The sequence below is a fragment of the Porcisia hertigi genome, chromosome 22 (genome assembly GCF_017918235.1).
Source record: "Porcisia hertigi strain C119 chromosome 22, whole genome shotgun sequence".
In the NCBI taxonomy this organism is placed as follows: domain Eukaryota; phylum Euglenozoa; class Kinetoplastea; order Trypanosomatida; family Trypanosomatidae; genus Porcisia; species Porcisia hertigi.
This window is the reverse complement of record NC_090581.1, coordinates 57,725-75,076: the sequence shown is the minus strand read 5'-3', so window position 1 is coordinate 75,076 and position 17,352 is coordinate 57,725. Positions and strand designations below refer to the sequence as shown.

Below are 17,352 nucleotides of genomic sequence, written 5' to 3'. Positions count from 1 at the left end.
TCTTGCTGCTGCTGCTCTTTTTTTTTCGCTGGTTCTCGAGTGTTTCGCCAGTGGACCTCATCTTCCAGTGTCGTGCCGCTCGCTCGTGTGTTTGGGTGTGCCTTTTTGGCTGGCGTTAGTCTGAGCTTGTTGTGTGTGGAGGCGGAGGAAGGGGGAACGTTTTAACCTGCACACGGGCCAAGTGTCAAGAGAGCTGCGTGAGATCCTGATCGAATTTTTGTCTGTTCCGAAGGTCTTTCACTTCGCTTTCTTTCGGTTAGCCCTCGAGAACTTCCTTGCCTTCCCCACTCCTTTTTTTTTCTTCTGACCCCTCTCATTGTGCTCTGTGGATAAGCTGGTAGTGCTGGTGCTCACGTCTACTTGTTTATTCCTCCTCCCCGTTATTGTAAGACATCATGGCGTACTACGGCTCGCAGCCAGAGCAAACGAAGGCTCAGATCCGTTCAACTCGGGGCGAGACCATCGACTTGGCTCTCCCCCCCACTTGCCTGGTTGGGGAACTGCGCACATTTCTCATTGACGAGTATAACTACGACCCCAATACACGCCTTCTGTACAACGGACTCGTTGCGGATGACACGTCGTACGTGTGTGATTATCCTTTCGGTTCTCTCATGATTGCCACCCCTGCTGACACGCAGCTGCCGCGCCCGTCGTCTTCGCAACGACAGGCGCCAGTTTCCCATCCAGGACCACATCAGCCGCAACATCGGCATCCGCATCAACAGAACCAGCGACAGCGACAGCAGCCCCAGCAGCAGCAGCAGCAGCAGCAGCATCAGCCCCAGCAGCAGGAGCAGCACCACCGACAGCACCACCGACAGCAGCATCAGCCGCAGCACCAGCAGGAGCAGCACCACCGACAGCAGCAGCAGCAGGAGCAGCACCAGCGACAGCTACCTCAGCAGCAACAGACTCTCCCCGAACCAGGAAGAATGAACGGCCGTCCCTCTCCGACCGTCAGTACTAACGCAGACACTGTTCGCAAAAATAAGGCCGCTGAGCCCGCGGAGACCCAGACGAACGCCGCTGCACGTGAGATAAGCTCGGCAGAAGCGCCACAGGAGGTTGTCAAAGCAAAAGGCATGAACACGGCTCCTCGACATTGTCGCAGGAGCTCCTCGCCTCACCTCCGCTCCATGAGCACAGAGTCCTCTGGGTCGCAAGGTAGGCCCACGAAGGTGGAGGGACTCCCGGTCACCGCACAGTCGCCTCCCGCCCCCTCCCCCCCTACACCTGCTGCGACAAACAACGGTGGCTTGCCTGCACCAGGGAGTGGGCGGGCCCCATCGTCCACCGGTCAACGCTGCTCTCCTGGCCCACAGAGCTCGCAGGACGCCCCTGCTCCGCCAACGCAGACACCGAGGCCCCCACCCTCCCCGCAAAGTGCGGCTGGCGAGGTGCCCAACTCCCAATGCGACAATGATGTGGGAAGGCAGCGCCAGCAAGTACAGCTGACGGTAGAGTGTCACATCCCCTCTCTCAATCAGGTGGTGCCCGTTGTGGTGAGCGGTGAGTCTTCCGTGTCGGACGTAGTACTGGCGCTGGCGGCTGCGGTACCTGCGCTGGCACCGGATGCGCAAGTCGTCTACCACGGCAGGACGCTTCCCAATTCGGTGCACGCGAAACTGTTTGACTATGGTATACGCAGCGATACTCGTGTCTTTATTGCGGCGGGAGAGTACAGAAACACGGAGAAGATAACCCTGCTGGAGATTGAGGATGACACTTCCATCATCGAGCGTGCCACAAAGTCCCCAATGACGGATTTGCAGCGGAAGGGCTACTACGAAGAGCTGATGCGTATTCTGTTCCGAACTGACGGACTCCAATCCCTGGAGGGCGAGTGGCGGCAGCGGCGAAAAGACGCGGTGAGGCACATCACCGCACTACAGGATGCATTGGGTGTAGAAGGAAAAGTGTTTTAATATTGGGATAGGGGGAGGGGGGTAGTCGATGTTTTTTTGTTGCCCCCTGCGTAACTGTTTGTCCCCCCTCCCTCCCCCGATGACCGTTTTTCTGATTTTCGTTGCTCACTGCCGGCATGCGCTGTTTCACAGCTCTCGTTTTTCTGCCTTGTGTTTCGATCTTTTTCCCCTACCTTTGGAGATGACCCTATAGTAACCTGTGCAACAGTCCACTACACCAGCACAACCTCACTTTCTTTTGTCTTGAGCCCACTGCCATTCTGCATATGTTTTGTTTCTCGGTTGTTGACGTGTGTGTGTGTGTGTGTGTGTGTAAGGAAGTGACGCGGGCAACATTTGTACAAGGCGACGGGTGGATGTGCCTTTTGGGGGTCCGGGAAGGCGTCTAGGTGTGAACAGGGGCAGGCTAGGGGCGGTATGGCTTCCTTCGATCTCCTTGATGAACTTCTCTGCATTCCCTGGTCCCTTTTAAAGAAAAATTGTTTACCTTAGGTTGTGTATGTTATGTACCGTCTGCCCTGCTCTCCCTCGCCCTCGCCCTCGCCCCCCCTCCTCTCCCTCCTCTCCCTCCTTTCCCTGTTTGTAATGTTTCCTGTTTGTTATGACAGTCTTCCACGTTCCCCCTGTACCTCTCCTTAATTCGGTGTCTTCCCGACACTGCTACCGCCAAACACGCACACACACAAAAAAAGAATCAACTAGGGATATTGAACCACCACCACACCTTCCCCCTCTCTCTTCTCCCCTAACACAAGCGGTGCCTCATCAAACGCATGAAAACGCCGGCCTCCCGCACGGGGTGCAACAGAGAAGAATAAGAGAGACATATATGTACGTGTATGTATGTATATATATATATATATATGTTTGTCTATGGATGTGATGATATCCGCGATCTTTACTGACAGGAGTCTGTGTGCTGCGGTAAGCAAGATGTTTCTTTCGAGATGACTGCACCAGTGAAAGCGTCGATGACACGCCCTGTCTACTCGAGACGGACATCGGCTCCTTTCTCTGCTCGCTCGTCTCTAACGACTACCCTCGAGACTGTTCATTTATGCGTCCCCCCCCCCCCATGCGTATCCCTATTCCGCGTCCTTTCATTCAGGGCGGTGGTGGAGAGAGGAAAGAGCGACAGCTTTCATGTCCCCCAGGGGTTGCCTTTCTACTTCCCCTTCCGATAATTGCCTCCTCCACGTCCTCTCACTCTACTGTCGTACTTTCTTCCCCTCGTTACATATATATATATATACGTACATGTGTATGCATACATATACATCTGTACGTGTCTCTCTACCCATCCTTCACTATCCCCCCCTTTCCATCAATACGCCTGTCAATCTTCCCGCGAACGGCTGCTTTTGCCACTTCATTTTCCTTTTGTGCTCCACGCCAGTCTCTTTGCGTTCTGTTGCTAAATATATATTTTTCCGAACATTTTTTTTCTTGCTTCTATCTTCTACCCTAGAGGAATTTCACTACGCAATCAACACCACACCTGTGACCCTCCGTGCTCGCATCACTTGAATCCGTCTACCCGCGCTGCGCAAGGGGACTCAATCCTCTCAGTGCCTCCTCCTCCCCCTCAAAAAAAAAAAACTCCAATCAAGCTAATACTTGAGACTCGTACCGTTTGTTTCCGTCGTCTACGGGTGCCTTGAACGCACGTCTTCTATCGACGTCTCTTCTTTCCCTCCGCGACTGTGTTGCGTGTTCCTAGTGAAACTCAGTTGTTCTTCTCCACCATCCCCCCCTCCTCCCCTTTTTGTTCCCCCCTTTTTCCGCCAGTTTCGGTGGTGTGCGCGTGTGCCTACGCTCCGTACGTTTTTTTTTATCTCGCTCGTATTGCGACTTCCCGTATTTTTGTTTTCTTTTTTTCTTTTGTGGCTGTACTGCGCCCTCCACTGAACGTGTGTCTCTGCCGCCCTTCTCCAAAGCTGTTTTTGCATTCGTCTTTTTTTTACCCCAAAGGGTGACACGCACCACCACCACAACCTCGTCATCATAACTTCGTCTTTTCCGATTGATTAGTGTCTTACTCTCACTTCTCCCACTCTTGATCTGTTTTTCTTTATTTATCTCGTCTGTTTTTCTCCTCCTCTTGTCTCCGATTCTGGGACTGTGGTTTTCTGCAGGTGTTTTTGCTGTCTTGTCTTTTTTTCCTCCCAACTATTCCTTTCTCACGTGGACCGGCGCACAACTGTCAGGACTGTTGTCCCGCGTTTTTTTCCCCTGTGCGCTTTTTTATTCGTGTCTTTAAAAATATATTTCTTTTCCCCACACCCCCTTGTGTTCCACACGGTTCTTTTCGGGTTGTGTGTACCGTTTTTGTGTTTCTCTGCAAATTCTTTCTCCTTTCAAGTTTACTTGGCGTGTGTGTGTGTGTGTGTGTGTGTGTGTGTAAAACAACATATATATATATATATCAAAGTTTGCCCCGCCGTCACGGAGAAAAACTTGACACTTGAATACCAGCGACAACATATACACACCCAGACACTCATAAGTATATATATATACATACACACATCTACACCACTTCACACGGCCGCCCCCTCCCCCGTACTTATTCTTTGAAAATCCTGCTGTATTGTTCTTCTGCAGTGCCCTGGGGGGTCACTCATCGAGTCGCTGCTGCCCCTTTCCCAATCTTGTCTGTTTGTGAATTCTCCACGACAGGACCCAGGATCGCTTTGATTGGCGTCAAGTTGTTTTTTTTTTTCGTGCTGACTCCCCACCTTTTTCCCGTCCACGCCTCCCTTCTCCCCCTTCCCCCCCCCCCCAACCTTATCTTCACCTTAAGCAGTTGATGTGCATTTTTCTGTTGGTGTGTCTTTAATTATTTCTTTCTTTTAGTCATTTGAGTGTTTTAATTGGTGCATTGTGTATCGATTTCTTCTCCCCCGCGTAGTCGATTGTCAGCTGATACCACTCTCCTTGTCCTCCCCCGTCCCTCCTTCCCCTGCGCGCTCTTCCCCTCACTCATCATGTCCACTTCTTCCCCCACAAGCTCCCGACTGAAGAAAGTCCGCTGCAAGAAATGGGACACGATTGATATTCCATCGATCGACGAGCTCGAGGCCATGTCGGAGAATGAGATGCAGAATGCGTTGCTCCCGGGTGGCTTCTGCGTTCGCTTCTTTCGCCACGATATGGATCATCTCTTCACTGTGGCGTCCATCAAGGTAAAAGTCACTCGTGGCGTCCTCGACTACCTCCACGACTACAATCAACTCGGCCCCAACAAGAGCCGTAACAGGCTTTTTCTTTGCTCCCAGTATAACACATCGAAGGAGTGCATGAACGGTGCTCTATGCCGTGAGGTGCACTGCGTCCTCAACATCGACGACGCCCAGGACGCGCTCCAGCACCAGGTGCCGAGTAACGCCACTGGCGCGCCTAATATTGTAACGCTGGCGCCCTCCGAGGAGATAATAGCAAAGGGGCTCAACGAACCCGTTGCAGCGGGCAACGCCGTTCCGACCTTTGGTCTGATGGAGGAGACCAATCCCCTGGACACCATTGTTTGCGACGGCAGCTCGACAGAAAATGCCGCGAGCATATATATGCCAGACCAAGTAATTCTCCGACACTCGCTGCACACCCGGTGGACCTCCATCAAGACGTATCCAACCCTTCCTGCTGGCGTCGAGTTCAGAGTTGCGCTACCCAACACGCCGACCCCTGTGGACACCTATGACAGCAGTCTACTCTTTGTCACACGCGGGGCCCAGGAGTACTTTAACCTGTGCCTGCGCAACGAGCAGCCGACAGTAACCATGCAGCACTGCGCACATTACTCGAAAAACGGCATCTGTTGCTTTGGCGAGGACTGTCAATTCGTGCACGTTGTGCATTACAAACCCCGCAACCGTCCCGAAAATGCGATCTCTGACCCTGAAGCGACGTCCATATGCAGCTGCTCTACAGACAGCGATTTCGGTAAGCGCCGGGGCGGACGCCGCGTCAGCGCAGCCTCCCGTGAAACACCTCTCAGTACTCAATCTGTGAGACGAAAGAAGAGGGATTCGATCAACTCCTCCAATTCGACCAGCTCCACCTACGACTCATCCAGCTCTCTTCATAAGATGCTGAAAGGGCCAAGCAGCAACAGTCTCTCCTCACCCAACAACTGTGTGTTCGTGCCGTCTTCCAATGCCTGGCCGCCGTTGCCTGCGGGTCCCGGCAGCGCCCCTGCACCACTGCCACAACATTTCCAGTCGGATCAGATGATGATCTCATCTATGGCGTCACAACATGCCCCCCTAATGAACCAAACGTATATGGTGATGCCAGGCCTGGGCCACCAGTGCTACTTTGTACAGCCTGCGGCCCAGTCGCTCCCACAAACCACCCAGCAGCCATCGAATCAGTCCGTCTACGTAGTGCCGATGCCATTCCAGTAAATCGAAGACCCTCAGCACGGGAAAAAAAATCGCAAAAAGAAAAGGAGTGCTCAGGACATCTGACGAATCACCCATTGCATGGAGAAACAGACGTATGAACTATTCGATTGAAAAAAAATCGCGATACTTCTCGCAGAGTTTCGGGCTGTCTCCTTCGGCTATCCTCTTTTCTTTTTTCACTGTGTGTGTGTGTGTGTGTGCATCTGTGTTTGTGTCCCTCTCCCCCATGCTTGGAGTTTATCGATTGCTCACATTGCCGCGTGCGTTTGTTGGCAGGTGTGTCTGGGAAGACATCACGTCGCGCTTCCTGCGGGTAGATTCCGCGCGTTTGACGTTTTGCCGTGTGTTGAGCTTCATTTTCTTCTCCCCCCCCCCCTCCTCGCGGGTGGGGGGGGTGGGGGTTAGGGTTAGGGGGAGGGTGGCGGGGAGAGGAGTGCTGTTTTTTTTTCCCCTCCCGCCCCTCGCTGTAATGCGCCTTTGTGTTTGTGTGTTGTTTTTTCTTTTAACCCCTACCTATGCACCAACCAAATCCCCCCTCCCTCCCCCTCCCTCTCTCCAACGCTTGAAGTGTAAGTATGTGTGTGTGTGTCTCGTCTCCTGTCTGATTATTGAGTAGTTGTCGGTCTTTTGGTGGGTATCTGTGTGTCTGGTTGAAATAGATCTTTTTTTTTGTTTTCCCTTCCTTGACTGTGCCTGCCTCCTCTCCCCCCTCTCCCCCCACCCCTTCCTTCCCCTCCAACTCTCTTTCTTTGCGATCTATGATACTGCGTAGCACATGCCCATAAGATATATATATATATATATTGATTTGCATATCACTCTAATTCTGTTTTTTCGCTTCTTCCTTGTTCTCCTTCTCAGTGGTGTGTGAGTCAGTGTGTGCATTCCTGCATATATGTGAGCACCGTCACCCTTCCCCTCTCCCATACCCACAGCGATGGTCTTCTGTATATTTGGCTGTTATTTCTGAATCCATCTGCGTGGGCGTTTTTTTTTTTGGAGGGGGGGGGAATGGAGTAAGGGGGGGGGGGCTCTCAGGTCTCCATTGGTGTGGGTCCATTCGCGCTTTGGCTTCCTTCTCTTTTTTTCCCCAACTTCCCCCTCTCCCCCCCCCCCACTCATTTTAACTCGAGGTGCCTATACACACTCAAATATACACCCACACGCACACTTACCTGCTGCGCTCCCCATATGGGCTTGGAGTGTGCTTGCCCCGGGTCTTCAAGGACAATGCCACAAAGGAAACGTGCACCAGAGTTGACTGCTAGTGTTGGACTGCTTGTTCACTGGTGTGTGGATGTGTGTATTTATTTTGGAGGCTATAGGCACCCTCTCCCCCGTATTTCATTCTGTAGTGCAACGATTCTGGCCTTATTTCGTGTGTGTTTTGCTTGTGCTTTGATATCAGTTTTGTTTATTTTCTCCACTGCATCTGAATCCTTTAACGGTAAACGGAGAGAGTCGCACGGCTCGGGTGAATTTTTGTGGTGTGCGTGTGTATGCTCATGTTGTTTTTTGTTTAATGCGCCATGACACGACTCACCGACTCATCCTTTCCCTGCCCCCCCCCCTCTCTCTCCTCCTTTTATCCTTTCCCCAATGCACTCAATCTTTTTCCCCCTGACTTCCTCGCTTGACAATATTGAGCGTTCCCCCCTTCCCACCCCCCTCAACGGGCCTTTGTTTGGCCCCTCGTGTGCTTTATTCGTCAGCCATGACGTATGCAAAGTTATTATTTTAATTTTATGGCACTTTACAATTTTGTGTTCCCAGTGCCCCAGCGTACCCTGTCCCCGTCCCTGTCCCCATATTCCCCCCCCCCTAGTCGCCTCGACTTGCCTCAGTTAGAAGTACTAGATATATGTATATACTATGTCGCTTGTTGATTTGTTTGTTGTTACCCCTTCACTTGTGGAGATGCGCACTCTTGTTCCTTGTGCACGCTTACGCGCGCGTGTGTGCATGAGTCTTCTAATGGGAGTGTTTTTCGTGCATGTGTGTGTCTGTATGTGTGTGTGGGGGGGCTACTACTTCAGCTCTGTCCGCTGCTCTGGCAGGCTTCATGCTGCCCACCGCGCCCTCGCAGTGCTCATGTGTCGCCGCTCTCTTTAAAGATTTTGTGTCTCCCCGTTGGCCCTTCCCCGCCCCCTTTCTATTTCTCCCTCGCGCGCCAAATCTTCTTCCCTCTCTCGGCGCCCTGGAAATTTTTGTTTGTGCATTTTCATTTTTCTTTTTTATTTTGTCGCTGCGACTCCTCTTGTTTTTACTTTTTTCATCTTTTTCCTTCTCTTCCTCCGTCTGTCAACCGCGCCCCGCCCAAGGCCCCTTCCACACTGCCATTTTTCTTTATCCTCCTCCTGCATCCCGATTACCCGCTCCCCCTCCCCGTCTCTCTCTCTCTCTAAATCATTTGACTTTGCTCCACTTGTCTGTCTCGAGCTCGATCTCTCACTTTTGTGTCCCCGGCACTCTGTCTTGTTAATCATCTGGAAAAAAAGTTTTTTTTTGCTCGTGTGTGTGTGTGTGTGTGTGGCTCTGTTTCCTTTTCACGTTTCCTCTAGGCGCAGTCGAGAGAGTGTGGCAGCGTAGAGACATTGTTTTGTTTTTCAATATGTGTGCATTCATTTGCTGGTTGGTGTGTTTACCTTTCTCTTCAGAGAGCTTCGTTCCCGATTGTTGCATTGATGAGTGTCTGCATCGGTTCTGTGTGCTTTCTCTTGACGAGGAGGGCTCCACACCCATGTCGGTTTGTCTAGCTCTATTTCTTTCTGATCGCTGGTGTATATTTGCAGTTTTGTTTTGTCGTGGGTGTTTCGTAATAACCTGTCGTACGGCGCGGTGTGCAAAACTACGATGTGAACACCTTGCATATCCCAGAAAGTGACCAGGGGCTTTGTTGGGAGACTGTGATACTGCAGAAAACCCTTTAATTTTACCACCACCACCTCCACTAAACGTGAGCGTCACTTCAAATCCCGAGCAAACTTTTCACGTTGGGAGGGGAAGGCGATCCTCCGCTCCCCCCCCCCCCCAAGACACGCACTTGAAGGCAACTTTGATGCAAAGGCGTGATACAGAGATGCACGGGAAAAATCTGGCGCTTATTCTCTTTCAAATCGTTCTGCTTGCAGTTTTTTTTTGACTCTGCCTCGCTTCTCGGGCACACTGTGTACCAGCACGCAGCGCTTTTCACGTCTTATGGGACACAGGCTGCAGGGGGGTAGTGGGAGGTAAACTGGAAATGAATCGTGAATAGTAAAAGAAGATGCAGAGCATGCGAGTCCAGCTGAGTTCGTTACCCTCCCCCCCACACACACACCCACCCACACTCACACACACACTTCATTCTTTTCTTTTGTTTCCCCGTGCTATCTTTCCCCGAACCGCTCTTGCATTGTGTGTTCACCAGGGCCTCGAAAAACTTCACCGCTCCAAAAAAAATCAAAAGACAAGTCAAAATATATATTATATGATATATATATATACATTTTTATTATTATTTAAATGTTTATATACATATTTGTTGTTATACAATCTATATAATTGGGTTTTTTTATTCAGCGGTGTGTGTACGTTAGTGAATTGAGGTACGGGGGTAAATAGAAGAAGTAACACAGAGGGATAACAGGAGGTGAACGCTTCTCCACACACCACCTCAAATCGAAGGCTGAGCTGCTCCGTGTGGATGGTGTGGTTTAGACCTACAATTGTGTTTCGTTTTTTGTTTTTACAAGCGCCTCTACGCAGCTCGGCAACGGACTGTGGGGGACGGTCAAACCGCTTATGCGTCCTGCGACTGCTCATCCTACAGCTTCCAGTTACCCCTGTTTCCCTGGAACAAAGGAAAAAATAAAAAGCCAAGTAAGCAGCATTGGCACAAGCGGTTATCAACGGGCACCGAGAACCGGGGAGAAAATGTGCACACGAGAGAGTGTGTAGTGTGGTGGTGGTGGGGGGGGGGCCTACGAAAACAAGGGATCCGGTCTACAGGTGTAGCATGCAAGCTCGCCATTCGCACATGTCTCTGGGCACGCGCTGTCGAGCACGGCTTGCTAGGTGCCCCACATCCAAGCAACTCAGCCGGTGAGCGAAAGAGAGGCCAGTCGCCGACAAATCAAGGCAGGCAGACTTGTTCAATCAGTGGACTGCCGAGGAGGCAACCTGAGGTGCCTCCACCCGTCTTGGTGGCCTGCCGCGGCAGCGCTGCGAGAAACACGACGAGAGGAGCCCGCCAGAGGCATTGCTCACCGGGGGCAGCAGGTGGACCTGGGCTGCGTGTCCATTGGGATGTGTTTCCTGATCTGCTCCTATTCGAGCGCGTGCATCACATGGGGAGGTGTGTGTGTGTGTGAAAAGAGTGCTCGTGTTTTTCCTCTATATCCATTGGCCTGTTGCGCCTCTCCAATCTTCCCTCCCCCCCTCCCCCTCTCTCCTCTCGCCACACGTACGCACACAGCACAGAGAGAGAGGAACAGACGCCATTTTCAACGTTTTTTCCGGCTTTTTTGTGCGCATGGTCAACACAGAAATGTGCGACTGAGCCGAGACATCATCATCAGCGACGACGCGCCGATTAACCCCTTTTTTTCTTGCAAAGCAACCGCATGGAAGACTTCTGCGGAAGATCCCTCCCTCCCTCTCCTTTCCTTCCCTCTCCTCCCCAGTCATGACTACTGTTTTTTGCGAAAATGTTTTCTTCCTGCGCTTGTCCAGGCAAACTACACACACAGTAACGGCGGGCGGGTGTGGCTACGCGTTCCTTTCCGTTTCACTTGTTTCATGTGATGTTGGGACGACTTTTTTTTTTGAAAGGGGGAGGTGAAGAGTACACCCGGGAACTATTAGTAAATATTGAAGAGCGCGTCTGGAAGCACGAAAATAAGCCGCTGTTTCCCTTCACTCCCCCCCCTCTCCTTTCTTGGGTCTCTCCGTTTTGACCCTCCGCTTTTCTTGTCTGTGGTGGTCTTTTCAAGGTTCTCCCGCTATTGGAATGCGTTGGGAGGTGTGTGTGTGTGTGTTTTAATATTGGAGGTTTCATTCTAGACCCACATCTCCTCCTTCCCCCCCCCCCCCGCTCAGTGTGCACCACGCCTTGAGTGTATTACCTGGGGATATATGTCCATTGCCCATTTTCGGGGCCGCGTGTATACGTCTACACACAAAAACAGATACATGCGTACATATACTCACACATGAATATATAAATTTGTACATATATATAGGCACATGTATTCACACACACTAAACACTAAACACCCACGTGTACACACACATATATATATATATATGTGTGTGTGTGTGTGTACACGTGCTACAATTTTTTTCCGCTTCCCTATAGTAGTGTATTGCTCTTTTTTCTCCCACTTTCCTGACGTTTCTTTCAAAATTCGGACCGCCGAGTTTGATGTCCCACAAGAGAAGCCCCCACGTACTAACGGGATGCAGCTGTAGCACAAGCTTCTGAGTGGAAAAACGAGCTCCTCACACAAAACACACACCTTCGTGCTGCTGCGCTTGTTTGTGCGACGCGCCTTTTTTTTCCCCTATTCACTTCTGTCTCTGTGTATCTGTTTGTTGGAGTAAGTGGGCATTACGTCGAGCAAACCGCGATGTATTCGACGCTTTGGTATTGTGGCCAAGAGGGAGTTGTCCTTTCTCGGTGGTTCTGTTTCACTGGTCCCACTCTACTGGTTTGGGGTGTGTATCTTTGTGCGTGTATCTTTGTGCGTTCCCCTGCGTGACTTGTTCGGCCCGCCTCCCTTTTTCTTTTTTTGTGTGTGTGCGTTTACTTTGTTTTCTTCAATCGTGAGGAAAGGAACCCACCCCCACACACACACACACACACACACGCAACGGAAGCGGGGCGTACCCCGTTCCTGCGTCTCTTACGGTGCGCTGAGATTTTGTTTTTGATGGTTAATGTTCTCTCTTTCTCTCTCTCTTGCCTAACACCTCCAGGTGAATCTCCATTTTTTCCCCCTTCCCGTCCTCGTAGGATTCACTCTTTTACGAAGAGACTCCCTCCATAAGCCCACCTACTCTTGACTCGATTCTTTGTATATATATATCTGTGTATTCGTGTCACTGCAATGGTTTCTCATCTTTCCCCCTTTTTTGCCTTTTTTTTCTTGGTGTACACAATGAGTGTATCCCAAGAGGATACGCATGTACCTCCCTTTATTGTCTCGTGTCTTTTACGCGCCGTGTTTCTTGCTCCTCTCCCCTACAAGAGAAAACAAGAGATGAGCGGTGTGTGTGTATGCGTGTGTATAGGTGCGGCCTCGAGGTTTTTTTTTTTTCCACTACAGATGTTGCGCCGCTGCACATACGCATATGTGCACCTGAGCGTACAGACAAGTGCACAAAAAAATTATTCGAATCATCTTTTATGCCTGATATTTTCCCGTGTTCGTGTGTTCTCCTCAGTCTTTTTGTTTTCCTGTCATTTTAATTCGGTCGCGGCTTCCCACTCTTTCCTTTCTAGCCCTCTTCCCTGTGTCCCCCCTCCCCCCTCCCCCCCCCCCCCCCCCCCCCCACACACACACTACGAGGGAAAAACGACTGCGCCATCCCGCCAGTTGCCTTCCCCCCCCTTACACACGCACACACAGACACACATCCCCTTCTCTCTGCATTTGTGCTATTTGATCATCTTTTGTATGTTCCCCCTACTCCGCCATGCTCCAATAATCGTATTCGGTTTCTTGAAACCTCTCAACATTGTTATCGTCTCCCCTGATGTTCTATTCCGGAACGGGCAGGCGGCGCCGCTACAGACGCACAGAAGAACTTTTCTGCGGCATTGTTCCCCGCTGTTGTTCGCTCACCCGACGCATATGATTCCTTTTTTTTTTTGCCCGGGGCCCTCTGGTGTGTCGATGAGCCTAGCCGACAACATACAGAAATATAAATAAACGTAAGAAAAGGGGAGAGAAGGTCTTGGGTAAAGGGGGAGTGATTCGCCACTAAAATAACGGCCACATATGATGACGTATCACCAAAAAGTGTCGCTATTCCTTTCAAAAGAAAAAAACAACGACGACAAACGATGGACCTCTTGTGTGCCCCACTGCATACCACAGTCCTCATCACTAGTTCGGCGTCGTTTCTGCGCGTGTGTGACACGAATGCCCTCTCGCTACATTTACTGACTCCGCTTTCCTCCGTATCTTTTTGTCCGCTATAATGAAGACGACTAAATCCTCGCACCCCCCCCCCCTAATCTCCTCCCTGCCACACTGTCTTTTATTTACACTTATTATTTCTTCGATGTGTGCGTGGATCGGGGAGGGGGAGGGGGGTCCAAGGTTGTGGTTTATATGTTGCTGTGTATTCTTGGCTTTGTGTGCCTTTGTAGTTTAATGTTGGGACCCTCTCTTTTCTCCCCTTCCCTGCCTTCATTTCTCTGTAGTGGATAACCCTCGTACTGTTCAATCTTTAACCTGTTGTCGGGTCTTTGTCATCCATCCCGCTATTTTCTATCAGACACGAGTACTTGCACACACCACTACATCTATTTTTTTTTCTGGCTCGGGTGAGCCTATACACGTGCGCGTGTGTACAGTACTTGTGTGACACATGTGAGCGCTTATATCTTCTTCTGTGTTTGTTTGTGCGCGGGTTTTTTCACTTCCTGTGCGGCTCACCTGCATTCAACCCCCACTCCACCTCCACCTCCTCACTGTGCCTCCTTCAGTTGCCACGGGCCTCGTGCTCTCTGCCCTAACCTATTTTACACTGCATGTCTGCACTTGCCCCTTTTTCTGACAGTATTAACGTGTTTTTTTTTTTGCTGATGCAGGTGTTGCTCCCCCCCCTTCTCCTCCCTCTGCCCCACGGCCACTTGTCCCCATCCCATGTGTGCTCTGTGATATTGGTGTCGTTTGTCTCGTGTCTGTATTTGTGCATAAGTGAGTCTTTTCTGTTTTTTTTTCTTTTCCCCCTTCTTTTATCTTCCCGCATTGGAGGCAAGCAGGCAGGCCGGCGGGCGGGTAAGGCAGTCGTGACAGCATATGTGCAATGTGTACGCAATAGGCTATCGTGCTTCGGTGGGGAGACAAGGGTCCATTGTGTAACCTCATAAAAGATCTGCGGGGAACCGCTGAAAAAAAAACGACAACTTCTTCGAGGACATGCACTACAATGAAGTCACCGCTAGCGCTCCCGTAGGATGCATTACTAGAAAACACGGTGGAAAGTGCGGCACCTCCCCCCCCCCCTCACACACACACACACACAACCGTGTCAAACAGGGGCAACGATATGAAGCCCTCAAGTTTACATTTACAGGCACCTGTGTATGCTGCTTGTGCAATGTAGCCTTGGAAGGGAGCAGCCCACATCAATCTATACGATTACAGTCCTATCGTGTCTTTGGGGTGTGCTCCGGTGTTTTTTTCTTCCTCTTGGCTCATTCAACATGAAGGCCCGCCTCCCTCGTCTTTACCTACACACTCACCTTCTACTCGCCCTTGTTATCCCACCTCCTTTCTGGCTTATTCCCTGTGCCTGCTTGCTGCTTATCACACTCGGCAGCCAGAGTACACAACCACGCACAGAAGGTTGCAGACGAGAAACTGCGTCGGTGTCATCATAGCCTTTGACTCCAAAAGAAGACGGAGACTCGCAGATAATGGACAAATCGCAGGTGACAGAGCTCATTCAGCGCTGGCGCGTGCTGAAGGGGAGTTTGACAGAGAAAGGCAGCGAGTTGGACATGGTCCGCAAGTCTCTCCAGGAGCTCGAGGTTGAACACACAAAAATGGTACAGCAGTGGGACCTCGAGAAGGAAACCATCCGGAACACGAGTGGCGCTATCGAAGAACAAGTTGCTCGCAAAAAAGATGAGTTGCATCGCATAAAGCGAGACACGCAGGAGTTGCATGGCAAGGTTGAGGAACGTCGCAGGCGCAACGAAGAACATCACGTCGTACTGGACAAGCGCAAGCAGATGGTCGAAGCTCGCACAAAGGAGGCGGAAGAGAAGGATGCGGCTGTGCGGGAACGTCTGAGCACATTCCGGCGATCTCGTGACGAAGCCCGAGAGCAACTTCTGACCGCCATTAAGAAGCACGATGCTGCCATTCCGGCAGAGCAAATGGCCCACGACAATAAAGTCCTGAAACTGAAGAGCCGCATCGCTGAGACGCTGGCCACCATCGAGGCAGAGGCCAAGTCCTGGGCGCTTGAACAGGCGATGAAAGAATGGAACGAGAAGTCGAACGCGCGTAAGCAGGTGTTAGATGAGATTGCAGCGGCAGCAGAGGGTAAGAACACCTGGGCAGATCTGCTCCACGAAGCGAACAGCTTGCAGATTCAAGATAACTTGAGGACCTTAGCAGAATTGCGCTCCACAGTTTCTGCATGAGGACGGGAAGCAAGTGGAGGGTAGCCTCTCGCATTTGCGTACTCCCACCGACGCCTCACCTCCTGCCACCCCCTCCCCTGCTTCTCCCCGGATCACTGACTCTCCCTTCTCCGCCCTTTCTTCCTCTGAATAGCCTTGACGGCTCCTGTTGAGAAAAGTGTGGGGTTTTGCTGCTCGCGGCTTCAACTTTGAAAAAGGAATTCAGTGCCCCCCCCCCTGCCTCGCTCACTCCCTGCCAAAGCAATATTGTCTTTCCCTTCTCATAGATGCACCAGTGTTTTTGTCATTTTTGATGACCTGTGCTCCTCGTGTGAGTGCACGAGGTGCGTCACAGTGTTGGCTACCCACTCCCCTCCCCCCCCTCTCAAAAAAAAAAAACAAAAAGGACAAATCATTTTCCCTGCAAGTCTTTTCTCGCTTTGCGCGTTGCTTGGAAACGGAGTTATTGGGCCCCACCGCTAACGGGCGCTGGCCACACTTTTTTGTTGTTGTTGTTGTTAGATCCCTCTCCCTCTTCCGCCTTTCAGTTTTTGTTTCCACCGGCACCGAACGATGTGACACAAAAATTCAAAACAAAAATTAGCGGCTGCGCATTCACTGTCCTCGGGTCGTTGTTAGGGTGTAGGGAAGTAGTGCGAGTCGTCTCTACCCTCCATAACAACTCACCAAGACTACTTCACGCAGAGAGAAATAGTGAAGTGTGTCCTCCGGAGATTGTTCTTCGCGACCTATATGGACGGGAGGCTCGTGTGGAGGTTCCTTCCCAGCGCTGTAAGACGCCCAATGGGCTCCACATGGCGAAGGAAAAACAGATTTCGCTTATCCTCCTACTAGCGTTTACCTGACACTCCTGGAGGCATTAGTTTGATCATGGCGCAGTCTTCCAGTGCCGTCTTGCCTTTGCTCGCACCAAATCTCTCTCTGTCGTCTCTCTGTATGCGTGTGTGTCCCCTTTGGTATTCCGCGCATCACTCTTGCGATTTCAGGCTGTCGACAGGAAAAAAAAAACACATGCCTGTGCGGCGCCCTCAGTCCTGACCCCACTCCTTCAAACCCACAAACCCGTTCCCCACACCTCACCGGTGCTCGTTAACCTTTTTCACGTTCCTCCATCTGAGAGAGACGGACCTCATTTGGCTCCTTGCCATTGTTTATCTTCATGACCACATCCATTCGTATTCGCAGTCTCCCCGCTACTTACAGCGCAGAAAAATTGCTGCGTTTGTGTGCATGCTTTGGCGAGGTAACTGGCTTCACCGCGGTCGGCGAGGATGAGCCGGGAGGCAGCACTTCCGCCACAGCCGACGTGTCCTTTGAAGAAAAAGAGGATGCATTGGCGGCAGTGATGAACATGGAGGGTATGGAGTTCGACGGCGCCTTTCTGCGCGCGTTTGTGCGTCAAGGATGACGCGACTACGGATAAAAAAACAATCGTCTTCCCGGCGGGGGGGGGTGCTGTCGTGGAAGATAGGTGGTGGGTCTACTTCACACTGCCCCCCCCCCCCCACCCCCTGCGAAGTGGTGAAACGATCCACCGCCTCTGCTGCATGTCGCGAATGGCATACGTGGAGGCGGCAAGTAAGGAGTTGCATGTCCTGCTAACGGCAAGGCACGAGAATGAAACACTGCTGGGCTAACACGACACAGCTGG

At 51.3% G+C, this 17,352-nt stretch overlaps 4 protein-coding genes across 4 annotated transcripts; all 4 read left to right on the top strand.

The window, feature by feature from the left end:
* Positions 1–395: 395 nt before the first annotated feature.
* On the top strand, positions 396–1,928 carry JKF63_04345 (uncharacterized protein; the record flags this gene model as incomplete). Its single annotated transcript, XM_067900331.1, has 3 exons — positions 396–641; positions 729–1,167; positions 1,237–1,928. 3 exons carry the CDS (start codon positions 396–398, stop codon positions 1,926–1,928), a joined length of 1,377 nt encoding a protein of 458 aa, XP_067757160.1.
* Positions 1,929–4,915: 2,987 nt separating this feature from the next.
* On the top strand, positions 4,916–6,334 carry JKF63_04344 (uncharacterized protein; the record flags this gene model as incomplete). The annotated part of the gene is made up of 1 exon (XM_067900330.1): positions 4,916–6,334. One exon carries the CDS (start codon positions 4,916–4,918, stop codon positions 6,332–6,334), a length of 1,419 nt encoding a protein of 472 aa, XP_067757159.1.
* An 8,632-nt stretch (positions 6,335–14,966) lies between these two features.
* Positions 14,967–15,701, top strand: JKF63_04343 (uncharacterized protein; the record flags this gene model as incomplete). The annotated part of the gene is made up of 1 exon (XM_067900329.1): positions 14,967–15,701. The coding sequence occupies one exon, from the start codon at positions 14,967–14,969 to the stop codon at positions 15,699–15,701; it is 735 nt and encodes a 244-aa protein (XP_067757158.1).
* Positions 15,702–16,860: 1,159 nt separating this feature from the next.
* On the top strand, positions 16,861–17,109 carry JKF63_04342 (uncharacterized protein; the record flags this gene model as incomplete). The annotated part of the gene is made up of 1 exon (XM_067900328.1): positions 16,861–17,109. The coding sequence occupies one exon, from the start codon at positions 16,861–16,863 to the stop codon at positions 17,107–17,109; it is 249 nt and encodes an 82-aa protein (XP_067757157.1).
* Positions 17,110–17,352: the final 243 nt, after the last annotated feature.